At 41.4% G+C, this 27,899-nt stretch overlaps 1 protein-coding gene across 3 annotated transcripts in view; it reads left to right on the top strand.

Annotated features, from left to right (window-relative positions):
* Positions 1 to 27,899, top strand: part of METTL15 (methyltransferase 15, mitochondrial 12S rRNA N4-cytidine) — an 84,319-nt gene that overhangs the window by 49,519 nt on the left and 6,901 nt on the right. For all 3 annotated transcript variants that reach the window (XM_035117786.3, XM_088667934.1, XM_088667928.1), the window contains exons 4-5: positions 20,789 to 20,980; positions 23,637 to 23,815. In XM_035117786.3, coding sequence (XP_034973677.3) covers positions 20,789 to 20,980; positions 23,637 to 23,815 — 371 coding nt within the window. The remainder of the gene's footprint in view (positions 1 to 20,788; positions 20,981 to 23,636; positions 23,816 to 27,899) is intronic.

Genomic DNA, 27,899 nt, shown 5'->3' with positions numbered 1-27,899 from the left:
CTATAGGAAGCTAACTGAATTTAGAGTATGGAATATAACAAATGATTGATAGAATGCTTTATATACAACCACTTCCATCCATCCTTATGCTTTCCCCTCCCAATATGATCTGGGAAACATCCACCACGGAGCCAGCCCTGAATCAAATTGGGGGCAGGACTAATGTTTAATTAGGATTTAGAAACCCTTAATTAAGGATACCATCAGGAGATGGTGGGAGATATTGTGTCTGCTGACCTCAGAGAGTGGGAGATTCAATCCTGCTAGGGCTGCTTTCACAGCACGTTCCATGTGAAGCAGCCCCCTGTAGCCAGCAGAATTGCACTCTCCGCTCATCTGTTGGTGAATGAGTGTTTAGCCCTGCTCAGCTTGTGTGTGTGTGTGTCCCTCCTAGGAACAGGCACCTGCATTCAAAGAAAGTGCTTTTAGTCCTTTAGGGCAGTGGTCCTCAACCTTGGGCCTCCAGGTGTTTTTGGCCTACAACTCCCATGATCCCTAGCTAGCAGGACCAGTGGTCAGGGATCATGGGAATTGTAGTCTCAAAACATCTGGAGGCCCAAGGTTGAGGACCACTGCTTTAGGGTATCTGAAAGCCCTCTTGCAAACTAATCTGCCCCTTGTACAGCTTCAGTTTGCCCTAGGCAGCCCAATCTTGGTTGGCTCTGCCCAACTTGGCTGAAGCCTATATATATATAGACATTGCGTGTGCGGAGGTCACAGCCTTTCTCCGTAACTGCTGAACCGTAATGTAACATATTTGGCCACAACGTTCCATGCCCTTCAGGGAGGGATCTGGCATTAATTTTTTCCCTAAAAAGCCACACCTTTCACACCTAAAATAATGATTAAACACAAAAAAGGTGGTCCCCAAATTAGACGTCACCACCAGAAGCTCTGAAAACTCCAGCAGCATCCAATAGAAAGGCAGATCGCACCCTGCCGCCTCCAAAGCTGCACTGCCAGATGACAGCACAAAATTCCACAGCAACCAACTGAAAACAGTCCTTTTTGCAGCAACAAGGCCCAGCTTTTTCAATAGGCTGCAGCATTGCCCAGCAGGGAAAACTGAGTAGGCCGCACCATTCAGTAGGCCACAGGCAAAAACAAACAGAAAATGGGGCTTTCACCACGGGGGGGGGGGGTCACAGGGATGAAGCACAACAAAGGGAGGGGGGAACACATAGCCATGGGGGGGGAGGAAGAACCCTGAGTCAGCCAAAACAGTGGGAGGTGGGTTGGGACAGGGGAAACTGTGTAGGCTGCAACATTGCCCAGTAGGTAGGACCCTGAGTCAGCCAAAGCAGTGCGGGGTGGGGATATTTTCAGGAACACGCGTGGGTGGGAGAGTCTTATTTTTGAAACTTACAGTAGGGGAGTCAGGGTTGGAACAGGGCAGACGAGGGGACTCTGAAGGGAGACTCTGAAGGTCAATTTAACAGAAAAGGGTCCATTTAACACAAAAACCCACAGCAACGCGTAGCCGGGCCAGCTAGTAGCCTATAAAATAATGATGAGACTTGAATGTTACCTTAGCTATGAGTTCCTGATGATTCCTGCTGTTACAGGCCATTTATCAACAGGAGAGGTTTTCAGCAAACCACGGCTAGCTGTAAGGTAGTAATCCCATTTATAGACTGATAGTAAGGGAGGACTTGTTTCGTGCAAACACATAAATTGAAAGCACAGGAGTGGCGGGATACCCATTCCGATTAATCTTTGGGGAATCAACCATATACCTAATCTGAATGAATAGGTTCTAGAGAATTCTATAAAGTAGAAGTTATTTAACAAAACTCAGGCCTGGGTATATCCAGTGGGAGCTCCGCACCCGCACTCCGAAATTCCCTGCCAACTTCTAACTTAATTTCTACATACAGTACTGTATTGTAAAACTTCAAAGGGAACAAGTTGTAAAACATTGTGACAAGTTGTATAGTATAATTGTTTTGAATCTGTTTTCAATGGCTACTACAAATTTAAACTAATATGTGGAGAAGAATTTGAGGGAAATATAGTTAGTGAAGTAAACACAATAGCATCAATAGCTAGAGGCAGCTCAGTGTTTCAGAAACATAGTTGCATTTTTCTATTCTTTAGTGTGGAATCACATTGGTCTGCCCAGCTGCCTGCAGTTGCATCGACGCTCATTCCGTGGCTTCCCCACTTTCTGTGCACATAGTGGAACTTACTTTCAAGTAGACAAAATGCTTGATTGAATTAATTCATTTTTAAGAAGCACAGATTCCCCAGGAAGAAACCCCCACCTGGCTTATGATTTTTGGTACAAATCTACTTTGGAGCACTGCATTTTATTTTGCATATGTGGATATTATTACTTTACAACTGATCTCTATGTAGAAAGCACAAGCTGATCCTGGCTGTGGTTTCATATTTTTATGTGGGTGGACTTTGTTTTGGTTTTGTAAAAAAAAAAATTTAGTAATTAAAATAATAATTTGATAATCGTAAGTGTCGTGTTTTTCTTTGCCTTAACTTAAAACAAAACAAAAATCCTGCAAAATAAAGTTGGTTATTCAAGCTCTTTTTAACAACTGAACAGCTGGCATTTAAAAATAAGACACAATATATTTTTGAGTTTCTTCTCTTTGCTATAAATGATCAACTAATTGCCAGGGTTTGGTTTTTTTGCAGAACTGACGCACTTCTTAAATTCTAAGGTCAGATCCTGTGAACATTTGAAGCTTGAATGACAATTCAAATAGTATCTTGGGGTGAAATGCTTGATGCAGCCAGTACTAAAACAAACCTTCTTGAGCTTTCTGACGTCTTTTTGCCCCATAATCAACTTAGGAGCTACAGCAGGTGGCTTGGAGGTAGAAGTAAGTTAACGATTAATAAGGCGTTTGCACATCTTTTGCGTCACTTTTTATTTCCAAAGCATCTTGCTAACAAGTCACCCAAGGGCTTGAGATCGATCAGGAAAATAACCAAAGGGATCCTGTGGTGCAGCTGATACTGATGATTAGAAAAAAGAAAAACCTAGAACAACAAGTAAGAGTAGTTCATTATTTACCTAGCTACAGTTTTTGCTGAATGATCGGGGGTTTCTTAAGGAATATGGCTGTTGGCATTTGAAATACAACTGCTGCATATTTTGTATGTATGTATGTCACTGTTATCAGTGCTTTGTAGAATATTGTTGCTTGCAATATGATAACTTCAAAGGTAATAATGTGAAACTTAGAAAGAAAAGAAAAAAGCTTTACAAGAAGCATGTCCTGCAAAATGTCCCAAGTAGGACATTATTATTTTTGGGTAGAATTGCTAGGCCATAAGAGTTCAACCCACTCTGAGCTCGCAGTCCTTAATTAAAAAATATGCCATGCTGTTTAAAGATGAGTTGCATGAATAGTTAATAGGGTGCATGGTGGCTAATGAATATACTAAATTAATTAGGCAACGTGTATTAGTATTTGCATATTGCTTTTAAAAATTGCTGTGAAGCCTCTGTAAGCTGTAGCTGAATTTTCTTAATCAAAATAATTCTGGTCGTGTCTTACGATGAATGAAAATGGATGCGTGGGTCATTTTGGACTTGGAAGAGGGCAGAGCAGGGGTGGAGCAGAATGGGCTGGGCTCGCTTATGCATGCTCAGCTGACACGCATAGGGGCAGGAACAGAACCCCTGCACAAAGCCGCATGTACATTTTAGAATAAAACTTAATTGATCACTTGCAGTCTCATACTGTGCACTTAACTATCTAAGATAGCACCCAAGTGTGCAAGCAAGAGAACAGCTGATGAAGCATCTCAGGCTCACTGACAAAGCTTCAAGGTAACAAAAGTTCTGCAAGAACTCAAATATGAAAATCCTGGTCTTCCAGCTTCTAACAGAAATATGTAACTTGCCCTCAGGAGCAGATGCTGTTCCAAGAGACAGAAAAGTGGCCAGTGTAACCATAGTTTTTTAAAAGGGGATGCAGACAATTACTGTGTCTTAATGTCTATTCCAGGGAAATTGGTGGAAAGCATTCAAGAGAGAATTACCAAACATATAGAACAACAAGCCTTGCTGAAGCAGAATCAGCATGGCTTCTGCAAGAGTAAATTGTTGTTGTTTAGTCGTTTAGTCGTGTCCGACTCTTCGTGACCCCACGGACCATAGCACGCCAGGCACTCCTGTCTTGCACTGCCTCCCGCAGTTTGGTCAAACTCATGTTCGTAGCTTCGAGAACACTGTCCAACCATCTTGTCCTCTGTCGTCCCCTTCTCCTAGTGCCCTCAATCTTTCCCAACATCAGGGTCTTTTCCAAGGATTCTTCTCTTCTCATGAGGTGGCCAAAGTATTGGAGCCTCAGCTTCATGATCTGTCCTTCCAGTGAGCACTCAGGGCTGATTTCCTTCAGAATTGATAGGTTTGATCTTCTTGCAGTCCATGGGACTCTCAAGAGTCTCCTCCAGCACCATAATTCAAAAGCATCAATTCTTCGGCGATCAGCCTTCTTTATGGTCCAGCTCTCACTTCCATACATCACTACTGGGAAAACCATAGCTTTAACTATACGGACCTTTGTTGGCAAGGTGATGTCTCTGCTTTTTAAGATGCTGTCTAGGTTTGTCGCAAGAGTAAATACTGTCCCACTAACCTTTCGGAGTGCCTCATTGCCAAATCCAAAGGTATCTTTACAGTTCTTATCTACAGGTGTCCAGTCAATATTTCTACTTGGATTCTTTGTAATCATCTCAAGCTCAATATTCTCAAGACTGAACTTCTCAACTTTCTTCCCATTGTCACCTATCCACCCTGTTCATTAGGCACAACCTGATGAAAACAATTTTAGGTTTCTCTGACTCTTCTCTTCTTCCCACCCCAATTAGTATGTCATCAAATTATGCTTCTTCTTCCTTTACAACATTACAGAAAACAGCCTTTCCTCTCTGTTGTCGAAGAGAAATCTTTGAAGCATTGACTACTGCAGTCTTCTTCTTTGACCACCTTGACTACTGCAGTCTTCTTCTTTGTGTGCACTGACTTACCTTGGTCTGCTCATGTCCCCTCAACAATCTGTCCCAGATAGTCTTACAAAAACTTCCATTAATGTCTTTGCAATTGTGTCAGAGCAAGCCATCACTGCATTGTCACCTAAGAGTAAGCTTGCAAAACTCTTTTCCTAACTAGGAGAAGAGTCTGCTGTTAATCTCACAGCAAATATGCATGTGTGTGTTGTCTAGGTTAGCATATGTCCCAACTTCAGAGACAACCGGTTTTAGAGACTGTGCACAGGTCATTCCACAAATGGAACAAGCATTGAATCATTCATGCACATATGCAATATCAGGTGACAGAATATTCCTTTTGATCTGTTTGTCTGAATATGCAAATCAATGCTCTCATTGGAGATCACTGTATTTCAATGTACTGCTGCAATATTTTATACACTTATGGGAAAGTCCAGCTGACCTAAAGATATAATATATGTGTTGTTGCATAATAGCTTATTATGCCTCCTAATTTAGTGAGCTTATAAGAATAATGCATTCATGCCAATGGAACTGGCTGGACATATCCTGCTGATTCAATATACAGTGGTGCCTCGCTAGACGAATTTAATTCGTTCCACGGGTCTATTCTTATAACGAAAAATTTGTCTAGCGAATCCCATAGGAATGCATTGATTTTTTTTGAATTTTTTTTTGCCCATAGGAATGCATTAATTGAATTTCAATGCATTCCTATGGGAAACCGTGATTCGCTAGACGAATTTTTCGTAAAACGAATTCGTCTAGCGAGGCAACCTCCGCTAGAAAAATCATTTCTTTAAGCAAAAATTTTGTCTTATGGGGCGTTTGTTAAGCGAGGCGCCACTGTACTTTGGAAGCGCACTGTTTCGGAAACTGCTTAGTATTGTTGTACTCTGGAAGAAGTAGTGACTAGCGGTGTGCTGCTTCTCCCCTGGCTTCCCATTGCTGCTGATTACTGAAAGAGGGGAAGGCAGTGGGGTGTAGCGAAGCAGTGGAGCCAATCCACCACCATTCCTGCCAATGCACTTGGGTCAAGCTCCCCATTTTGCTCCTCCCTCTTGATAACTGGCAGTAGTGCAAAGCATCAGGATGCCTGGTGAGCAATGCTTGTGCTGCCCCGCCAGCCATTACTGATTGGAAGGATCCTGTTTCCCCTTTTCTAGAAACCTGCCTCTTCTCCTGTTGGCTTTGTGTTTGCTTAATGCAATGTAGCCAGTATTGTGGGGCCAGCTGGGTGATAAACTTGCTGAAGGCAGACACAAGGAAGATTTTTGTAACTCTCTGTCATGCCTACCCCATACATTGTAGATTATTGTGGGTTCACATTTACACTTACTCTCTCATACATGCACATAACACAATCACACATGCAAAACCGTTAGAGGCATGATGTCGTTTTCAGTTTGGGTGGGAAACTGACGCTAAACTATTCTAGTTTACCAATATACTGTACTGCTTGTTCCATTTTTGCTCAGACCCTTAAATGTAAAATGCAAAAGTATAACCTTTGAGGGAGCGGAGTAATCTAAAAGCTCAAAACTCAACATGAGGAGAGGGGTTTCATGAGCCTGAAAATACTGTTTTTGTGTTATCTACCTCCTTTCCAAACCATTTATTGGCCACAAATTGTATAGTGTCAGGTGGCATAATGACAGTGTGGTTTGCCATGCATTCTATTTTTATATCTTTATTTAAAACTGACATGTAACTCGCTGTACCTGAAACCCCAAGTGAGACAGTTATTGGAGTGTAACAAAGTTTTGACGTCAGAACTGCTATTTATTCCACTGGAAACCATTAGTGATGCATTACCCCTTGGCACTTGTGTTTTCAGAAACAGAGTTAAATTTTTATGACTGGTTTTGGCCAATTAGAGTACTTTCTCAATATAGAAAGAAGGAGACGGGCCTTCTATAGAGTTTTAAAGATGTGGCATCTCAGCAATAGAATCACTGTAAATTCTCAATCATGATAGAATTAATTCAGTTGCCTTTACCTTGCCTTTACATACTTTTATTTCTATATTTAAACTGATCATGTGTATGCTTTGAAGTAGAGACTGGGGGCGGGGAGCAACTAAAAATAGTACAGTAGGGTAAAATAAAATATGGAATTCCACACTCAATTTTGTTTATCAGTGAGGACTAAATGCACTGTTAGCCTGCATGAAAAGATATATAGTTCTATAGTTCTATTTTAAAATAAATAATATGGCATGGTGCAATCGTAAATTTAAAACTCTTTAAAATCCACAAATCCAAGTGAGATGTTTGTGTGCACCTGTTACTTCCATTAAACCTATGTGACTTCAAAACAGATGTGGCTAACCCAGGCATCCCCAAACTGCGGCCGTCCAGATGTTTTGGCCTACAACTCCCATGATCCCTAGCTAACAGGACCAGTGGTCAGGGATGATGGGAATTGTAGTCCAAAACATCTGGAGGGCCGAAGTTTGGGGATGCCTGGGCTAACCCGTGGCCCTCCAGATATTGCTAAACTACAGCTGCCATCATTCCATCATATTCACCAAGGAGGCCTCCACGTCTGCCCCACCACGACCTCCTTGACCATTCTACCCTACCAGGTCCAGGGTCCACTAGTCACCACTGGCGACTAGGCTGCCACTATCCAAAAACTGCCCACCTCTGCTATAAGGTTTTTAAAACCTGGCTCATAGGAAAGGGAAATACGGTAAGTCGTCTTTGGTTTGTCTCATTCCATAATATGTGAATAGTGTTAAAAAATAAAGTATGATGCTTATGCTTAAACACACATCACTAGGAAACAGATAATTTGGGGCTGTAGACAGTGTGTGAATTCCATTCAGTGTGAGGTTGGGGGTGCCATCTGCTTATAAAGGTGTGAAGGAGAGAGAGATTGGTCTTAAGTGTTTGTTTACCTCTGTCAGTCTGTTTGTATTTTGAAAATGAAGGATAATGCCATTGTTTCCAAATGTAACATCAGCTGTAACAGACAGATTTTCCTGCTGCCTGGTTTTCAGTATCTCATGGGGATATTGAAATATACATGTTGCATATATGCATGATGCTCAAATCCCGTCTCTCAGGCCTATGTAGCACCGTCTTTCATATAATGCTCTGCCAGCACAGCTGATGTGATCTGAAGGCATCGGTCTTGGTTACAAAAATGAGTTATTTCAGTTTCTCTCTTTAAGGTATAAAATGCTATGTTTAGTTCCAAGTTGTATCATTGATGAATTTACCATGGCACACTAATATTACCGTGGTATAATACTTTTATCTTTTTTAAAGGGACCCAGGTGGCGCTGTGGTTAAACCACTGAGCCTAGGGCTTGCTGATCAGAAGGTCGGCGGTTTGATTCCCTGTGACGGGGTGAGCTCCCGTTGCTTGGTCCCAGCTCCTGCCAACCTAGCAGTTCGAAAGCACGTCAAAATGCAAGTAGATAAATAGGAACCGCTACAGCAGGAAGGTAAACGGTGTTTCCATGTGCTGCTCTGGTTTGCCAGAAGCGGCTTTGTCATGCTGGCCACATGATCTGGAAGCTATACGCCGGCTCCCTCGGCCAATAATGCGAGATGAGCGCGCAACCCCAGAGTCGGTCATGACTGGACCTAATGGTCAGGGGTCCCTTTACCTTTTAATGTAAATTTGTTCTACTGTTTGCCTGTTTGAAAGGGATAATCAAGGAAAATTGGGAATCCTTAGTTTCCTTAGCCAGTCTCAGCACATCATGTTCTCATCTGTTGGATTTCAGCCCCACATTCACAGCCCTTATGTTTCCCACTTCCCTTTTTGGAGAACCACTGATGTAAATAAGTGCTTGCATTCAACACCCCACTGCGCCACTGGTTTTCTCCCCGTGCAAGAGAACATTCTACCCCTCCCCCTGTGCACTCTAAAATCTGTTCCTGGGGTTCTCTTAGCCCTCCAGCGAAGCATATCCTGGAGAATAGTGACTAGTGGGGTGCCACAGGGTTCTGTCTTGGGCCCAATCTTATTCAACATCTTTATCAATGACTTGGATGATGGGCTTGAGGGCATCTTGAGCAAGTTTGCAGATGACACCAAATTGGGAGGGGTGGCTAACACCCCAGAGGACAGGATCACACTTCAAAATGACCTTAACAGATTAGAGAACTGGGCCAAAGCAAACAATATGAATTATAACAGGGAGAAATGTAAAGTACTACACTTGGGCAAAAAAAATTGAAAGGCACAAATACAGGATGGGAGACACCTGGCTTGAGAGCAATACATGTGAAAAGGATCTAGGATTCTTGGTAGACCACAAACTTGACATGAGTCAGCAGTGTGATGCAGCAGCTAAAAAAGCCAATGCAATTCTGAGCTGCATCAATAGGAGTATAGCATCTAGATCAAGGGAAGTAATAGTACCACTGTATTCTGCTCTGGTCAGACCTTAGCTGGAGTACTGTGTCCAGTTCTGGGCACCACAGTTCAAGAAGGATACTGACAAGCTGGAACGTGTCCAGAAGAGGGCAACCAAAATAGTCAAAGGCCTGGAAACGATGCCTTATGAGGAACGGCTTAGGGAGCTGGGTATTTTTAGCCTGGAGAAGAGAAGGTTAAGGGGTGATATGATAGCCATGTTCAAATATATGAAAGGATGTCATATGGAGGAGGGAGAAAGGTTGTTTTCTGCTGCTCCAGAGAAGCGGACACGGAGCAATGGATTCAAACTACAAGAAAGAAGATTCCACCTAAACATTAGGAAGAACTTCCTGACAGTAAGAGCTGTTCGGCAGTGGAATTTGCTAACAAGGAGTGTGGTGGAGTCTCCTTCTTTGGAGGTCTTTAAGCAGAGGCTTGGCAGGCATTTGTCAAGAATGCTTTGATGGTGTTTCCTGCTTGGCTGGATGGCCCTTGTGGTCTCTTCCAACTCTATGATTCTAAGAAGAGGCAAAGTCTTTTGCTAGTGCTAAACTTTGTGCTAGCCACAATTAATTCATTGAATGCCGCCCATTGATAATACATAAAATAAAATATTCAGAAGAAAGATGTTTTCTCCACTGAAGAAAATGCTAATTTTGGTTCAGTCAAACTCTTGGAAGTTACATTTTAAGGAAGAGGAAGGAAGAGTTGTGTCCATTTAATGTTGAATGTCAAGGATTTCAGACACAAGTTTAAGGACCTCTCTTACAAAAGCAAAAGTGAGGATCAGTGCTTGACACTCATCTTAACATGAGCACAACTCTTCCTTCCTCTTCCTTAAAATTTAACTTCTGGAATTGTGTTTCATGCTTCTGATTTTATTTTTAAAACCGCAGGCCCCACATGGTGAGCACACCCTTTGTCTTTCATATGGACACCACAGAGTTCATCATGTTTCACGGTTAAAATATACCCGTGGCTTCTGCTGACCTGACTAATAAAGATACATTATGGTAGATCAGCAGTCATTCTTCCTGTGCAGTGGGATTCCTCTCCTGTCTCTCTTGGAATCCAGGAGGCAAAGAGACTTTTCTGTACTGTTACAGAAACCTTCCTCTGCAGAGTGGCTAGGGAAACCCAGCAGATGGGTGGAGTGTAAATAATAAATTGTTGTTGTTGTTATATAAAATAAAGGAGGGGAGCATATTAGAACACAGAGTTCCATATGCACTTTAGAACTGCTGGTTCCTAATCCAGCTCAGAATAATGGGCAGTGCCTATTCTGGCAGCTAATAGTACACCCCCCTATATACAGTATATCAGTTACATTCTGCCAGAGAAGCAGGTTTGCCACATTTGCGAAAGCCAATATGCCAGGGATTGTCAGGAGAAAAAAATTCTCCTGGACACCAGCTTGGAGAGATGTTGTATTGTATAATAACTACATTAGCCATGTTTTGCCATTGGAAAAATTGGGATTGTTTTATGCCAAAGCACAGACCCTGCCTGTTGCCAGATGAAAATGGAAAGACAGGGCAGTTTTCCTCGCACTTAGAGACTACTGAATTGTTAAGGACCTCATGAGAAAGGCTGTATCCTGTTCAGTCACAATGTTTTATGTCGAGGTATAAAATAATGTTGTGTATCAGGTTTAAAAATGTCTTGAACAGTGGGCAAGGCAGTGACTTTTTCCCTCTTCCTGTTGCACCTGTATGCCTGGCAGCCTTACAGAGAATGACATCCTTAACACAGTGACATGCTTATTCCAAGAGAGATGGCAGAAGTGACTGTTCACTGTAATTCCCTAGGTAGTTGATTTCTCTGTAAGTTTTTCCAGTTCACGCATCACTTCCTAATGAACTCATTTGACTGCAGCTTTTTATTTATTTAAAATCTTGTTGGAAAGTCATCAAAACAAAAAGGTTTTTTGTAAGGGACAAAATGGGAAGCCCACAATAATATGTGGGATTCTCATCAAATTTAATCACCTACCTTATTAGCATTTCAGAGACATTAGATTTTAAAAAGTTAGGTTGTTATTCCTTTTCACACATGTGGTTTTATTTATGAAAAAAAATGGCTTAATTTTCTATTTAAAAAGGGAGCCTTACTCTCAATGCTCCCATCTCCATTTTTTGGGTGTACCATGGGCTCACTACTGGTTCCCTCTTCTTATGCAGAAATTCCTGATTTACTTCTTACGTTGGAACACATTCTCAGTGGTAGCAGCCCTGTGATCATTTGGTTAGTCTTGCTTCTGGTCTTCTTGAACTTCTGTTCAGTTTTCCCAACCTTCCTCCTCTCTGCAAAGAAGTGGCAAATGGGCTTGTCAGAAAACAAGCAGAAATGTCAGTGCTTTTGTGTTTTGACGTTTCTGGCTTTGCATCCTCTAGAACAGTGTTTCCCAAACTGGGGTCTCCAGCTGTTTTGGACTACAATTCCCATCATCCCTGACCACTGTTCCTGCTAGTTAGGGATGATGGAAGCTGTAGTCTAACAACAGCTGGAAACCCAAGCATTTTATATTTTTACAGAGATTAAGAAGAGATTGAAAAGTAGTATTTTGTATATATTTCGCCTTCATTTTAATTGGATATGGCTCGGTTGTGGATACAACCATAACCTTGGTAACAAATCTATTGATAAAGGGGAAGAGAGGATAACTGCTTTCTAGATGTTCCTGTGTAGGTTCACAAATAATAATTCATGTTCTCAGTAGTCAGCCTACCCTACCACAAACTTCCAGTTGAAATGACAAGATTTCTATTGAAAACCTTGCACAATGATATTATTAACTAGTCTAATTTAAGGGAATTGGATTTTACTTTTACTGAAAATGAATTGCACCATGTTTTTATGCACTAGTTAAAGGTGAATTGGGGAACTTGTTTTCTTTGATCAAACTTAGGTTGAAAGGAGTAGATTGGAAGATCTGAGAATGCACTGTCTATGCTTGTGTTTCACTTAGATTCCCATAACCAAAAATATTCACCATCTTGTCTTGTAGGGATTTAATTTAACCTGGGGTTTGCTGTGGCAGCTTAGACACCTCTTGCAATTTCTAAAGACCTTGTAAGAGGCATAGTCCTTTTATCATTAATTCATTCATTCATTCATTCATCCAGCACTACCACTATGCTGAGGCTATGCATATGAAGCAACAACATAACATAGCAAAAGCTATGAAGAAGTTTACAAAAGACCTCTGTGAAAAGACCTCCTTGAAGAGTTAACATTTTATGATGTGGGGCAGGGGGTGGGATGTATAAATGAGTTTTGCTAGCTGAAGAAAAACTTGGGAGTAGTAACATTTGTTGTCCAATTTTAGAGAAGATAATAAAAGTTCTATACTACTCTGAGTGTTTAAAACAGTCTTACAAAATGTAAATCAAGCTCAAGTGTGAGTCATATGTTCAAACAATTGAATATGTAGGTGTGGAAAGAAAGATCCTGTTTTGACAGTCCATTTTCATCTACTTTCTGAGCCCTTAATATTTCTGTCTGTTTTAAAAATCAGAATCAGTTTTTCCACCCAGATGAATACACAGATGCATTTTAAATTAGCACAAATGTAAGGATCATTTAGCAATATTAAATTGAATTGATGTGATTAAATAAAAATGAGACTTAACTATGCAGGAGACTTGTAGTTCATGGCCAAAATGTTTCCGGAATGATGTGTAAATTTATGGAGATTGAATAATATGCATTACTGCTTGGTAGTAAATCCCATATCTTTGAAAAAGGCTGCAATCCTAAGAACGCTTACTAGTGAGTAACCTCCACTGAATACATTGAACCTGTCTCAAAAGAAGCATGCTTAGGATCGTGCTCTGAGTTGAAGAAATGAGTAAGAATGCATTCATCAATTGGAGATCTCAAGTTTTGGAATTGCTTGATTCTATGTAATGACCAATGCTTAGCTGCATTTTGCAAAGAGGAGTTGGTTGATTGGTTTAAGTTATTGTGCAGTTGATACTATAGCATTTTGCTGGGTTAAAGCAGATGGTTCAGAGTGTTCAAGTGAAACTGAATAATAGAAAGCACATTCATGCTTCTTTGAAATATGGCTGCATGTGCATTCAGAAGTACTGGTTTATGTCATCACACAAGTGGTATTATAACACATTTAAAATTATATTACGGTGCATACATTGAAATTGACCACATTGCATCTCTCTTCTGAATGTAGACCAGTGCTAGATTTTTTCCTAACGTTTCCCTGGCAATATACTATTCCAGATTTTTGTCTTCTTAAATGCACATTGATATACTTATTTAATGTCATAAACAATTAATACAATTTGTGATGTTCTATGAATAGTTAAAACTTTTACTGGGACTCTCACTCAAGCAAAAGGCTCTCCCTCTCAGTCAAAAAAGGTCCCCTAGCTCCCACGAGTGGTTTGGAGGGCACCAGAGGCTGTGGTAGGAAGGATGAGGTAGAATTCTCATTCTCTACAACCTGTCCATTGTATTTGTGATGGTGTCATGCCCAAGCGCTGATTTTATTGATCACTCAGCAGCTTCAAACCTATGGTCACTAAATTAAGCCAGTGTTAGTGGTCATTAAATTTCTCGACACCAGTATATTATCTTTTGTTCTATTATTTATTACTATTTTTTAATTTTGCAACCATAAGCAGAACAACTTACACATAAGCAGGAGAAGTGTCAGTATACTATTAACCCGTACTTTTTTTCGTGTTTAATTGGGCTACCAGAGATGAAGCAAGTTTTGTTCAGTCTGTAGCCATTGTGGTGTGAACCAGCTAGGAAATTTGTGTAAATCCATAAGCATCTTGTCAAGGGTATCTTGTGTCCGTTTCCAAAATTACAATTTCTTGTGTAGTATGATGGTACACCTTTATTGTGCCATTTAGCTACAAGATTGCTCCTCTGAATTAAATGAGTGGAGGAATGAACTGAGAGGTATCTTTTATTAGAAGCTAGTAATCAGGTCTTAATTTATAATTGGCCAATTGCTTTAAATAACCATCTGATATTTTCTTACGATAAATGAACACCAAAACTGAGGTTTGTGTTAACATGATTTTTTTTTTTTAAAGAGAAAGGTGTCAAAAAGGTGAAGGATTCCCAATCTTGTAGGTATTATATATTTGAGACTAGTGCCAATTGGGATTGTCCTTTCTTCCAGTTGCTCTACACCAGGCATGGCCAAACTTGGCCCTCCAGCTGTTTTGGGACTACAATTCTCATCATCCCTGACCACTGGTCCTGTTAGCTAGGGATGATGGGAGTTGTAGTCCCAAAACATGTTAGCTAGGGATGATAGGAGTTGTAGTCCCAAAACAGCTGGAGGGCCAAGATTGGCCATGCCTGCTCTACACAATATGTTTTGTATCCTAAATATGACCATTTAGCTATAGAGCCTTTTAACCCATTGTGGGTTTTTAACCATAAATTCCAAATATCTGGACTCTTGAATATGTCATTTGGAGTTTATAGTGTAATTAAATTGTACAGTACAGTCTATAGGTGCTTGAAATTAACATTTCTGTGGTTTTCATTTGCAGTAGGAAGCCATGAATGACAGTTGTTAAATTTGAGAATATGAGCTTTGCTTGCAGTGTATATTAAAAGAAATTGGATTTTTTTTATCCTGCCATTTTTCATTTTCTTTACGTTCGGAGATTGATGGCTGCTGACAGAACCTGGAACAACAAAAAGCTTAACCTGGCCATAGTTGAAGCATGTGATTCTTTCCTAAAATTGCTAAGTGTCCTGAGGTCTCAATATAAATTTGAGCTTCCTGTGATTTGTGGATAGATGTAGCATATTCTGCCTACTGAGACACAATATTTTTCTATTCAAATAATTTTACGTTATTTTTAATTTGAGAACTTGTGCCAGACACATGCTTTGTTTTTGTGTTTGTGTGCATTCATTTATTTAATACCCGGCCTTTCCCAGTACAGAATCCAAAATGGCTCACAGCATAAATTAAAACAGATACACCTAAACACACACAATCATTTCACTAGAAACACTCAAAACCATTTAAAAGCACATACAAAAAGAAGAAAAACAGAGTGGTGGGGCAGGGAATAAGTGGCAGAGAAGCACATAGTAAGCAGAGATCAGTCAGAGTTGCTCATATATCTTCTCCTCACACCCTGGTCTATTATCTCATTCCTTATCCTAACATATTGTAGCTAGTAGTTGTGGGTATTGGATTTGGTGAAGGTGAAGTGCAATTGCCTCCAGGGCATTTTGGGCTTGTCAAAAGGTGAAGCAGGAGCAGGGATCCCTGAAGCACTTCACAATAACATGGTGATCCAGATATCTAAATAATGCTGCAGGCAAGCAATAGGGTCCAAACAAAAGGGTTCAAATTGCAAGATGAAGGATTAAGAGTAAATATTAGAAAGAATTTCCTAGTGGTATGGAACAGACTATCTTGGTAGGTGGTGGCCTCATCTTCATTATATGTTTTTAAGCACAAAATAGATGCCCAGCAATGGATTTCCTGCTTTGGAAAGTGGTTGGACTTTTAAGATCTTTGTGATCCTTTCCAACTCTGATTCTGTGACCTGTGGAGGTGTATCTACACATTCAGATCAGACACAGCTGTTGCTTGTTTGTTGAGAAGAAGATAGTTAATTGTCAAGAAGAGAAGTAACTCTTTCCTCATCCTCTCCATTTCTTGGAGAGTGGTCCTCAACACAAGCTTCTGTCTGTCAGAGGAGTATCAGCAGAAGATCTCGAGTAGGTTGCAACAGTTTAGAAACTAGATCAAATATATCTCATTCAGGTATCCTGCCAGGACCTGAAGTCTGTTCTTGGGTACTCTAAGATGGTGCTGTATGTAGGTAGAGTGACCAGGGAACTCAGGCAGTCTCTGAACTATAGCTGCTGGCTTCAGAACAACTGTCCTAGGGAATGAGACTGTTTATGCTGGACGGGATTCTGATTACAATGCCAGCCTATTGAGTTACAAAGCTCACCTGGAGGACCTGCTGACACAAGAGACATTGACTCCTCATTGTCAGACTGATATTCTTAACACTGGGTGTTATTTATTTATAGGATTTATATTCTGCCTTTCATTGCAGGTGGTTTCAAGGTAGCTTCAAACAAAGCAAAAAGACTCCATCCCCATAAAACACATGAAACGGCAATAAAAACACAAAATAAAGCTGGCAGAGCCAACAGATAAAACAGGCAAAAGCGATTTGTAGGATCTAAAATATTTTTTAATGGATGAGCATTGTCTTAGCAAAACGTTTAAATCAACAGGCAGAGTGAATCACCTTCCATTTATTCAATGGGAAACAAGCGCCCTATTGGTCAGAGTGAAGTTTCCTTTCTCCTCCCGTAAGGCAGAGCATCTTGTGTATGATTCCAACATGGCAGTAATTATTGTGCACTCATCCTGCTGAGGTAATTGGAACAGTGTTCATCAGCAAGACTTCTGAATGACCATTAGTTGCTTTGGGTTGCTGGCATCAGGTCTGTATGTTGTCACCAGAAATCTTTCAGCTGGTGTTTATGGCATAACACCAGTGCAAAAAACACTTCGATGCCGGGTAGCAAGGTGGGGCAGGGGAGATACTGATGTGTGTTTGCCTTTCTGTTCAAATCTCTGTCTCACAGAGAGAGAGAGAGCTCTTGAGATTTTTTAAAAATTGGCCAAGATACCTGTAATTTTGTTCAAGAACTCAATGCAGCTTCTCTGAAAGTTTCCCAGATAAATGGGAAACACACACACACACACACACACACACACATTAGAACATATATACATTGCTGGTGACATCGCAAAAAAAATTTCAAGAGTTTTGGAACAAGGTTTATGAAAAGTTGAAAAGTATATTAAAGTTAACATTTGATAAAAAAGCCAGAGCTATTTTTGTTAAGTATGGTTCCCGAAAGCATCCCAAAGGATAGAAGGAATATATTATTATATGCCGGAATGGCAGCGAGGATCTTGATAGCGCAAAAATGGAAGGGGGAGGAGGTACCATCGGTACAGGAATGGGAAGTTAAATTAGTAGAATATATGAATTTGGATAAAGTGACAGCTGCTATAAGGAACATACCCAAGCAGAGAACACAAAAAGTCTCTTTTCTATTGGCTACTTGAGCTGAGTTCTGACAAGCCTGGATGAGAATTCTCTTGAACCTTCTTTCAACGTTCCCTTAACAATGCTGAACCTAAAGACCATGTTTTCTATGCCTGTTAATACCTTCTTCTGTGAAATCAGTAACGATGGAAAAGCAAGTGAACTGAATGCACCTAGAGGAACAATCCACTTGAATGTTTCTCTGATGCTAGAACTACAAGTTATGAGAGCCCCATTATAACATTAATCTGGGGTGGAGAAGGGGCATTTGCAGTTGGGAAGTGGTGGGCCTGTCCCTCCCCAACAGTTTTTTTTTTTTTTTTTTTGCTTTGTAACATAGCCTTCCCACATAATTTTGCACAATTTAGATTCTAGCCCCATGGGTGTAAAACTGGCTGAGGAGAAAAAATTGGGCAGGGAAAGAGTTACGGTAAGTCCTCCTCACTTCTCTGCAAATCAACTCCCTACTGACACCTTTTATCAGGGAAATTAGTGGCTGGTGTGGTTTTGGTAGAGGCGGTGAATATGTCACATGTTGTTGCTTGATATACAGAAGGGGCGTTTCCAGGAATGTTCACTATCACTAGAAGACAACCCCCCCACACACACACATATACACATGTACAGTATCACTGAGAATCAGTCCAGTTGCTTTTCTCCCCACCCCACCCCCCAAAAAAACCAAAACCATGTACTCTTAGCTTTCTTTCTATGCCAGTTTCTCCTCCCAATTTTAAAAACACCCCCCGCAAAGGGCTTGGTCTTTATTCAATGAAAATAATAATTGGAGTTGCTCTGTCAGAAAGTCAATGGCTGTAGAAGTTTTAGCCCTGAACTGCTAGCTTTTGAGAGTAATCACTATATAACATCTGACTGAGCCTTTCCCCAAGTTTCCAAGCGAGTGTCCATGCAAATTGTCACTTGTAGGCATACATGTTAACTATCTCACGGAAAAAAGCCGAATCTGTAAATAGACCTTTCTGTTTGAAGTTCAGAAATAAGCTTCTTTTCGAAAGCATTGACTTTTGGCATGTTCCTTACATTAAGCGAAACACTTTGGGTTGCTAGTGTTGGCAGGCGGCAGTTAACTGCTAAGATTAAGCAGCAAGTGACATTAATAGAATGCTGTGATTTGGGAATTACCTACCCTTGCTATGAACTGCCGAACAATAGCTGTGAAAGTGATCATAGGTGCAAAGACCTGCCCCCACCCCCACTTTATTTCTGTGGCTTTTACGCAACAGGCAGAATTATTGTTAAAGTGGGAGCAGCAGACATTTTAACAGCAATTTCTTTAGAATATTTCTTTAAAATGAAGAACCTTAATGCAAAGGAATTAGGAACAAAGGAAAGGAAGGCAAAAGAATCAGTTGAATATTTCAGATAGTAGTTAGAAGGCCATTCAAGTGTGGATGTTATGCAAAATGGAGGAAAAAAAGTGGTGAGGACATGGGCGTAGGCAGGGGGGCAGGAGGGGGCAATTGCCCCCCCTAGAAGCAGGGCCACTGGCCAGCCTGCCCCACTGCCCGCCCGGTGCCGTCTCCCTTCTCCCTGGCTGGCTGTGGGGCGGGCGGCGGGAAAGCACCAGAGCCGCGCAAAGCGTTTGGCTGGCTTTCCCTCCCTCCGCCCCACAGCCAGCAAGGGAGAAGGGAGACGTCCCTTCTAGCCGGACTGGCTGTGGGGCGGGCGGAGGGAAAGCCAGGCAACCGCTTTGCGCGGCTCTGGGGCTTTCCCTCCACCTGCCCCAGTGATTGCAGAGGGGGAGGAGGGGATCGGAGCAGCCCGATTTCGGGCTGATCCTGGCTCCCCCTCATCCCTTCCGATCGCGGAGGGGGAGGAGGGAGTCGGAGCAGCCCGATTTCGGGCTGATCCTGGCTCCCCCTCGTCCGTTCCTATCGCGGAGGGGGAGGAGGGAGTCGGAGCAGCCCGATTTTGGGCTGATCCTGGCTCCCCCTCGTCCGTTCCTATCGCGGAGGGGGAGGAGGGAGTCGGAGCAGCCCGATTTCGGGCTGATCCTGGCTCCCCCTCGTCCCTTCCTATCACGGAGGGGGAGGAGTGAGTCGGAGCAGCCCGATTTCGGGCTGCTCCAGTGTGGCCCCGCCCCTTGGCCCCGCCCCTTGCCCCCCTGATTTTCATCCTGGCTACGCCCCTGGGTGAGGGCCAAAAAAATTGTGTGTGTGTGTGTGTGGATATCTAAGATGGTTATGATAAAGTCAGTTTGAAGTTATAAACCCTTGGGTTGTGAATTTCCTAAATGCCAATCCAATTTTATCATCATTACTATTCATCCTTGGGCAGCTCACTTAAAATTGCCTCCTTTGTCTTATACAGTTCCCCAATTGAAAAGTAGAAATACTACTACTCAAGGATTTTATGAGTCTTCTGGGAAAAGAGGTGAATTATGAAAAAATAATAATGTGCTAAGGACCTTGAATTGCTGCACATTCATTTTACTTTTTTCAGAGCTTAGATGTCATCAGATTTTCTTAACCAGGCACAGTTTTCTTCTGTGTGGGGTGGAACATAGTCTTTTTAAACTAAATAAATGGGAAATGATAACAGGACACCTTGAGAATGAAAAGTTGTGCTCTATTTCTGTTGGACATACCTTTCACTTGCCTGTTCATCCCTAATTGACACTTGTGCCCCCTGATACATTCTGACAGGCCCCTGAACACCATATCATTCAATCCAATTTCCTTCCCACACACCCAACTTCTCAATTAACTAGTTGAAAAATGCCTCCATGTAGTCTCATTCAGGTATTGATCTGGCAGCAGTAGCAAGGCTGTTAATTTATGAGTAGACCTTTGGTGGTTAGGTTCATTGTGTACCTCTGAGAGTTATTTCATTCACCTTAGTGATCTTGACAAAATGTGTGCACCAGTTGAGGAAGCAAGGTGTTCGCTTGGTACAATCGCTGTTTCTCCTGATGTTGCAAAAGCTGTGCTTTGAGTAAAGCAACAGTGTGGATTTAAGAGATCAAACAGCAACTCTGAATTTAATTTCTTTCTTTAGAACTAAAAAAAGTTACACACCCATGCATTTTGACACATAAAGCAGTCATCTGTGGTCTTGTTTTATATCATAGGGCACTAGTGTTGCATTTTATTCTTTTTCATTGGTAGAACAAAGACTTAAAAGATTTTTGAACTTCTCTTAGGTCCTTATCCAAGTAAGCATACCAAATTGCAATGAGAATAGACATTCCAGTCACAGTGCTGCTGACTTCGGATGAAGGAGTTGCTGATTATATGCATAGGGATCCAGGAGAAAATTAAGGTTAAACATTGCTATCCTTTTGCTAATTATGTATATTATTTTCTCCTCTTTTTTTCTTGTAGGCAACAAATCCAAGCTCTTCTTGGACAGTTTAGTCAAGCAGAAGCCTTGTTAACTTTGGCTGGAGTGCAGCCAGGGAGTCTGGATGGAGTTCTTTTGGATGCCGGTTGCTCTTCGATGCAACTTGATACTCCAGAAAGAGGTTTTTCCCTAAGAAAAGATGGTCCTTTGGACATGAGGATGGATGGTGGCAGGTACATATTGATAAAACATTTCTTTCTTCAACAAGAAATCAATTTTTCACTAGCATGCTGAATTTAATTTCCTTTTCATGTTGCAGAGCTGCGATCAAATCCCCATATCTGCCTCTGCATATACATCATAAATCATCTCCCCCCCCCCATTGCAGAATACTTTTCCTAATGTTAAAGGTGTAGGCCTTAGTAGTCCCAGTGTTTGTTTTGCTTGTTGGCTCGTTACAAATGTTTGCAAGCACATGGATTTTAAACCTGGCATTTAAAATAGAAACTATGGTTGATGACAGCAACAGCTAACCATATGGAACACAGAACTGAAATGTATGTAAAAGATTCGCTGGAGTATGACCAATGAGGCAATTCCTATATAAGCATCTTTCTTATCCCTTTGATTAGATCACTTATGCTTTTCTTCCAGGTGGTTTCTTGGAATTGTAAACAATAACAACAAAAACTCCGTAAGCTTCTGAATCAAAAGGCATTGCCCATTTTGAAATGTCCCCACATAGATAACTGTTGCCTACTAGTGACAGTGTGGAAAACTGGAGTATTACGTTGTGTGGCTGTACATTTTACTGAATGTATAGCAGCCGTGTATAACCTGCCAAGTGTCTTCAACAATAAGTACACTTCATTAAAAAGTATTTTGGAATCAGTATTGCATTGAGCCTACTGTTAGATGAGCCAAGTGGAACATTTATAGTTTATAATGGCAATGAGCTAGTACAATTCCGATGGCTTCAGTACTGGCAGAACTTTGGTGTCTGATGCACAGATTGATAGAGCAGATAGAATGAATGAACACATTAGAGACCACTTTTAAAGATTTTAGTCAAAAAATATTTCCAGAAGCTCTGTTTATAAAAATCAGCAGAGTGTTTGTGGTATTACAAATGCAAATTAATATAGCCAGGAAAAGCATAACCTAAGCCAAGATCTGCATAAATTGTTCTTGAAATCAGCCATGTATATTTCTCTTAAGAATTGTTAACCATTAAATGAGATTGCTAAGGGGCTTGACAGATTTCATGTCACTCAAAGCACAATCAACCCCTGACCTCCATAAGAAAGAAAGAAATATGCTTTAGTCCTGCTGAAATTTGATAACATAGTCTGTGTGTGGTTAAGTGTGTTGTTGTTTTTTAAAATGAGGTAAAATGAGGTAAAGATCAGCCTTCTTTATGGTCCAGCTCTTACTTCCATACATCCCAGTAGTGATGTATGGAAGTGAGAGCTGGACCATAAAGAAGGCTGATCGCCGAAGAATTGATGCTTTTGAATTGTGGTGCTGGAGGAGACTCTTGAGAGTCCCATGGACTGCAAGAAGATCAAACCTATCCATTCTTAAGGAAATCAGCCCTGAGTGCTCCCTGGAAGGACAGATCGTGAAGCTGAGGCTCCAATACTTTGGCCACCTCATGAGAAGAGAAGAATCCTTGGAAAAGACCCTGATGTTGGGAAAGATTGAGGGCACTAGGAGAAGGGGACGTCAGAGGACAAGATGGTTGGACAGTGTTCTCGAGGCTACGAACATGAGTTTGACCAAACTGCGGGAGGCAGTGCAAGACAGGAGTGCCTGGCGTGCTGTGGTCCATGGGGTCACGAAGAGTCGGACACGACTAAACGACTAAACAACAACAACAACAAAATGAAATAATCCAAATAAAGAACCAATACAAATGAAACTTTTTGATTCATTGGTATCCTACTTTGCAGTTTCTGGGAGATCTATAATTCTGAAGACCCTCCCCACCAACTGCACTTTGGAACAGTGCTGGGGGGGGGGTGTCTTAAAGCACACAAACTTATTTGCCTCACAACGTTTTTCTGGTGACTAAATTGTCACATTGGTTCAGGTCAATAAATCTTGCTTAAGTTTGTACTATTGTACAACCTGATTGTACTGTTTCTTGTGGATTTGGGTGGTCTAATGTTTATAACAAAGTCCCTTGCCTGTGATGAGCACACAGGACTCTGAATCAGTCTCTGCTCCTGCTGATACATAAAATCCCTCAGATCATTCCAAAAAGGCAACTGAAAGAAATGCTGGTTTCTCCCTTATGTTCTGGGAGTGTTTTCCAGGCTGATCATTTCTACTACCTTTCTTCTAAAAGAGAGACCATTTCTGAATTGAGAGACCTTTAAGTGATCGTTAAATACCTCACAGAAGATCATTTTTCATAACACCAGATGTGAGGGAAAAGGTCACAGAGATTAAGGTTCTCTTTTTTTATCAGGAAATAGATCAAGCAATGTGATGTCTTGGAAAAATATCTGCTTGTAAAATGAGTTCATCTCCTGGCATTATACAAGCAAAGGCAGCCTTAGCAGTATTTTGTCTTTTGAATTTTATTTGAGCTACTGCTATAATGTTAAAGTTTATGATAAAAGGCATCTCAACTACTTCTTATAGCTAATTAATGTTGGGAGGTTGGAGTTGGAGGGAGAAAGCTTCCATATGAATTAATAAGAGGTGATTTACAAGATAGGAGCTATTTCTGCTTTAAAATGATCTCTGCCTCTTATTGAGAAATCTCAGAAGCACTTGCATGCAGTGTATGTGTGTTTGACTTTATGTCTCAATGCTGTGAAGCTTCACCCCTTGTCAATGAAAGCTGACGTCAGTGAACTAATTGGCTGTTCTTGTGCGTAGGTATCCTGACATGCCCACCGCTGCTGATGTTGTGAATGCTTTAGATCAACAGGCACTTGCGTCCATCCTGAGAACATACGGGGAGGAGAGGCACGCCAAGAAAATAGCTTCAGCAGTTGTTCAGGCACGCAGCATCTACCCCATCACCAGGACTCAGCAGCTTGCCAGCATTGTTGCAGGTACCCTCATTAATTCCGAGCAGTGTCTGAGAGAGAGAAAATATTAATCCACTAAATCCCAGAGGGATCTATTTGTACTTGAAATCATGCAAGATCTAATCCTGTCTCTCCTGCTCTGATGTCAGCTATTTTTCCATATGCTCTATCTTTTTTATATTGTTGGATGCTGATTAGTTTAATAATAGACTTTACACGAAGACGTTTTTAATTTTGCCTACCAAGGTGAAACCCTGGATGACAAAAACAATGGATCTGCTTTAGCGCTATTGCTGAGAAGCCTTCAGTTACCCGAAACAACAAAGCTTCTGTCTTAATTTCACACAATTTGATGTAGTTGCGAAGGAAGAAGAAGCAATTGCCCAACTAGTAAAATAACAGTCTACTAGCTGATTTCTCTATTCGGTAGAAATAGGGTGCGGTCCAACATGGCATAATCACTGGGTCTTCCCCATTCTCTGCTCCCCACTGCAGCCATCTGCACACCCAAAAATCTACCCAGAAGGATTGGATGACCCAGCAGAGCAGGGTGGGTATGAGAGGCTGGAGAGGGGAGAAAACAGAAATCCTGTTGCCCAAGTGGATTTCCATTACACACACTGGTAGACATTATTGATTTTTAAAAGTAAAGGACCCCTGGACGATTAAGTCCAGTCAAAAGTGACTATGGGGTTGTGGCACTCATCTCATTTTTCAGACTGAGGGAGCCGGCGTTTGTCCACAGGTCATGTGACCAACAAGACTAAACTGCTTCTGGCACAACGGAACACCGTGATGGAAGCCAGAGCTCATAGAAACACTGTTTACCTTCCTGCTGCTGCGATGCCTATTTATCTCCTAGCACAAGTGTGCTTTCAAACTGCTAGGTTGACAGGTACTGCTCAGAGTAATGAAATATTTCACTGATGCTAACAAAGTGAATTTCACTGATGCTAACAAAGTGAATCACTGATGCTAACAAAGAGGGCTTATTGAGGCATACAATCTTGACAGCTGTTCCCAGAAACCTTGCGGATTCCTAAAGGACCATCTGCCTCTGCTTAAATCTTCCTGGACTTTTAAGGTGGGTCTCAGAGTCCTTATTCAAAGTCCCTCCGCTATCTTAAGTAAAGTGGCTGTTGACCAAAGACAAGTCCTTTTCAGTTCTGGTACCTTGCCTTGGAGAGGTTTGCCTGGCACCATCTTTGTTTTTCATGGTGCCACATGAAAAACCTTTAAACAAGGCTTTCTGTTTTTTAACATATAGCTGCATTCTATAAGCCTTTCTGAGAACTTCAGCTGAAAAACAGTTTCCAAATAAGTTGTGGTCCATTTCTTATGGATTCTTGAGCAAACAGTGATGCCTGCCTCTATCTGGGTGCATGGAGAACTTGCAGTGCACAACAATGCCATCTTTCAACTATTTCACTGTGCAAGTTTTTAATGAGTTGAGTGAGTGAACACTCTTATTTTTGTATCATTTGGCCAAGGAAGGCATCAAATGAACATGTGACAGTTTGCTAAATTCAACCATCATCATGTTCCTAGGAGTGTTGTGAAGCTGCTTTTTCCTGAATCAAACCATTGACCCATCAAGCCCAGTCTACCCTGACTGGCAACAGCTTTTTAGGGTTTATGGCAGTGGCCTTTCTCTCCTGTGCTAGTTCAGGTTCTTTTAAGTGAAGGTGCCAACGGTAGATTTTTTTGCACACAGCACATGTATGCCACTGCACTTTGGCTCCTAGAAAAAAAAGCTGTTTTGTCTTTGTATCCCAGGATAGAAGTTCTTCACTGTAGTTTCTATCTGGTGGTCAATACAGTTTTATCTTAGCAGATTCTGGAAGGTTACACATTGCAGTGAGCAAACCAAAGCGAGTAATTAGAATTGTTAAATTTTGAGGGTGTTTGGTATAGATGATCTGTCAGACAGTATAGATTGCCTTTAAGCCTTTTCCTAAGTCCACAGTTACATGGCTGTGACAACTTTGATGCAGCAAGAACAATGAATCACAAGATTCAGATTTTACAAGGGGCCATGTTTGCAGTGCTACTCTTACTATAACTCATCCACCATTTAAGGAATGGCCATAGAGACTTCATAAATTTCAATTGTAGTGTATTCAAACCATCCTGATGAACTGTAATGTTTACCTCTCCCCTTTGATATGTTATTCTGGCTGGTCATTGAGGTCTTTTGAGGAGTCATTGTTAGTGGTCTCCCGTGGCTCATATGCGCAACTCGTACCCATTAGGAGTTGTGCATTCAGGTAGTGTGGGCCCCACCCTGTTGAACTTCAGGTGCCAACTTTTTTATTCCAGCAGGCATTTTAACTGTATTGTGATTTTATAGTTTTAATTTATTTTTTGTCTGTACTGAGTACACTTAGTGACAACTGCAGTTAAGCGGTATATAAATTGTCCATATAAATAAATTATCTGCAGAGAAGCAGGAAAAAGTTCCGCCAGCATAAGATCAAACGTTTTGGCCAGATAGCTAAAACGTTTTCTGAACCTTTTCATCAACCCTGGGGCAGGACAATACAGAGCAAAGGTCATTTGCAGAATACTTTGGATATATGCCACTTTACACCGAGGGCATTCTAAAGGTTTCGCATTGAAATATAAATGTAATACATAAAATACATTTCCCTCTCCCAGACAGCACCCCTTCATTCTCAGAGCACAAAGTACCTGTCCAGACAGATAACTTTACAATTACCCTTGATGGGTTATGTTTGCCCCAACAATGGTCTGTGGAGCTAGTTGTGATTAAATGGCAGGGGTGATGGATAGAGTAAAGCTTTATTGGCTGTCAAGGTGCAGAGAGTATATAGGAACTCGGGCATTCCAAAGCTACTGGAAAATGGACATTGCCACCTGCTGGTTGATCATTTATCACAGAATAGGAGGCAACTTATCCCTTAAACTTTTAATACTTGATTCTGTGCTTATACATGAAGCAAACTATCTTGTAAAACTTCAACTCAACTTTACATTCAAAGGGCTAATGGAAAGACCTGTGCTGTTGCTGTGTATTATTATTAAATAGATTTGTACGCCACCTTTTCAGAATTGTTTGAAGTGGCTTTGAAAACATGACAGTAGAATCCATCCCCCCCCCCCCCCGCCAACATATATAAATGCAAAAGCTAAAGACTGCCCAGTTGCAGTAAAGTTCCAGTACTGAAAACAGCAATACAGCCATTCATACCTTGGAAGTTGAACAGAATCCATTCTAGAAGTCTGTTCGACTTCCAAAACGTTTGGAAATCAAATCACAGCTTGTGATTGGCCCCGTCGGATGTTCGTGTTCCAAAAGGAATGTTAAATGGAACAATCACTTCTGGGTTTGCAGTGTTTGGGAGCCAAAATGTCCGAGTTCCAGGGCGTTCGACAACCAAGATACAACTGTATACAGAATTATAAAATGCCTGGTTGGAGAAAAAGTTTTTACCTGTCCCTGAGAGGTAAGGGCTGTAGGCGTCAGGCATTGTGAAGGGAGGGAGGGAGCATTCCAGTTACTCCCCAAGCAGGATGACTCAGTGAAGAATCCTACCATATACATTCAAAGCACAAACAGGGCTTGAAAAATCCCTCTCCCAAATATAAAGCTCTCTAGGTAAATGCCAGCACTCTGAATTGCACTGAAAACGCACAGGAATTCATTGACATCATTTCAGAATTGGGACGAGATTGTTTCATATAACCCATGCCACCCCACTGCTGAGCAGATGCATTTTTATTTTTGAACCAACTGAAGGCCCTGACAGGTCTTCAAGAGCAGCCCCCTATACAGTGCATGCTAGTAGTCAATCCCAGATGTTACGAGTTGCCAGGCCCCCTCTGTCCGTGTAGTGCTGCTGCCGCTATGGGCAAGGGCGAGGTGTGACAGCACTCCAAACCTACATCAAAAACAAGGGCAGATGGGCCTTTTACAAAGGCAGAAATCTCAGCACTGCAGCCCTCCAGGATTTCTTTATCTCTATTGCTATTGCTCAGTTGTTTTGCATTTTGTTTTTGTTTGTTCCTGTGGAACGGAAGGTCATCCCTTTGTAAGTGTTAGTCAGATTATATAAGACGGGTAGTAGTCACTACTCAACTACAGTCT

The sequence above is a fragment of the Zootoca vivipara genome, chromosome 1 (genome assembly GCF_965207765.1).
Source record: "Zootoca vivipara chromosome 1, rZooViv2.hap1.1, whole genome shotgun sequence".
In the NCBI taxonomy this organism is placed as follows: Eukaryota; Metazoa; Chordata; class Lepidosauria; order Squamata; family Lacertidae; genus Zootoca; species Zootoca vivipara.
The sequence above is the reverse complement of the archived record's forward strand: the minus strand, read 5'-3'. Positions and strand labels throughout refer to the sequence as shown.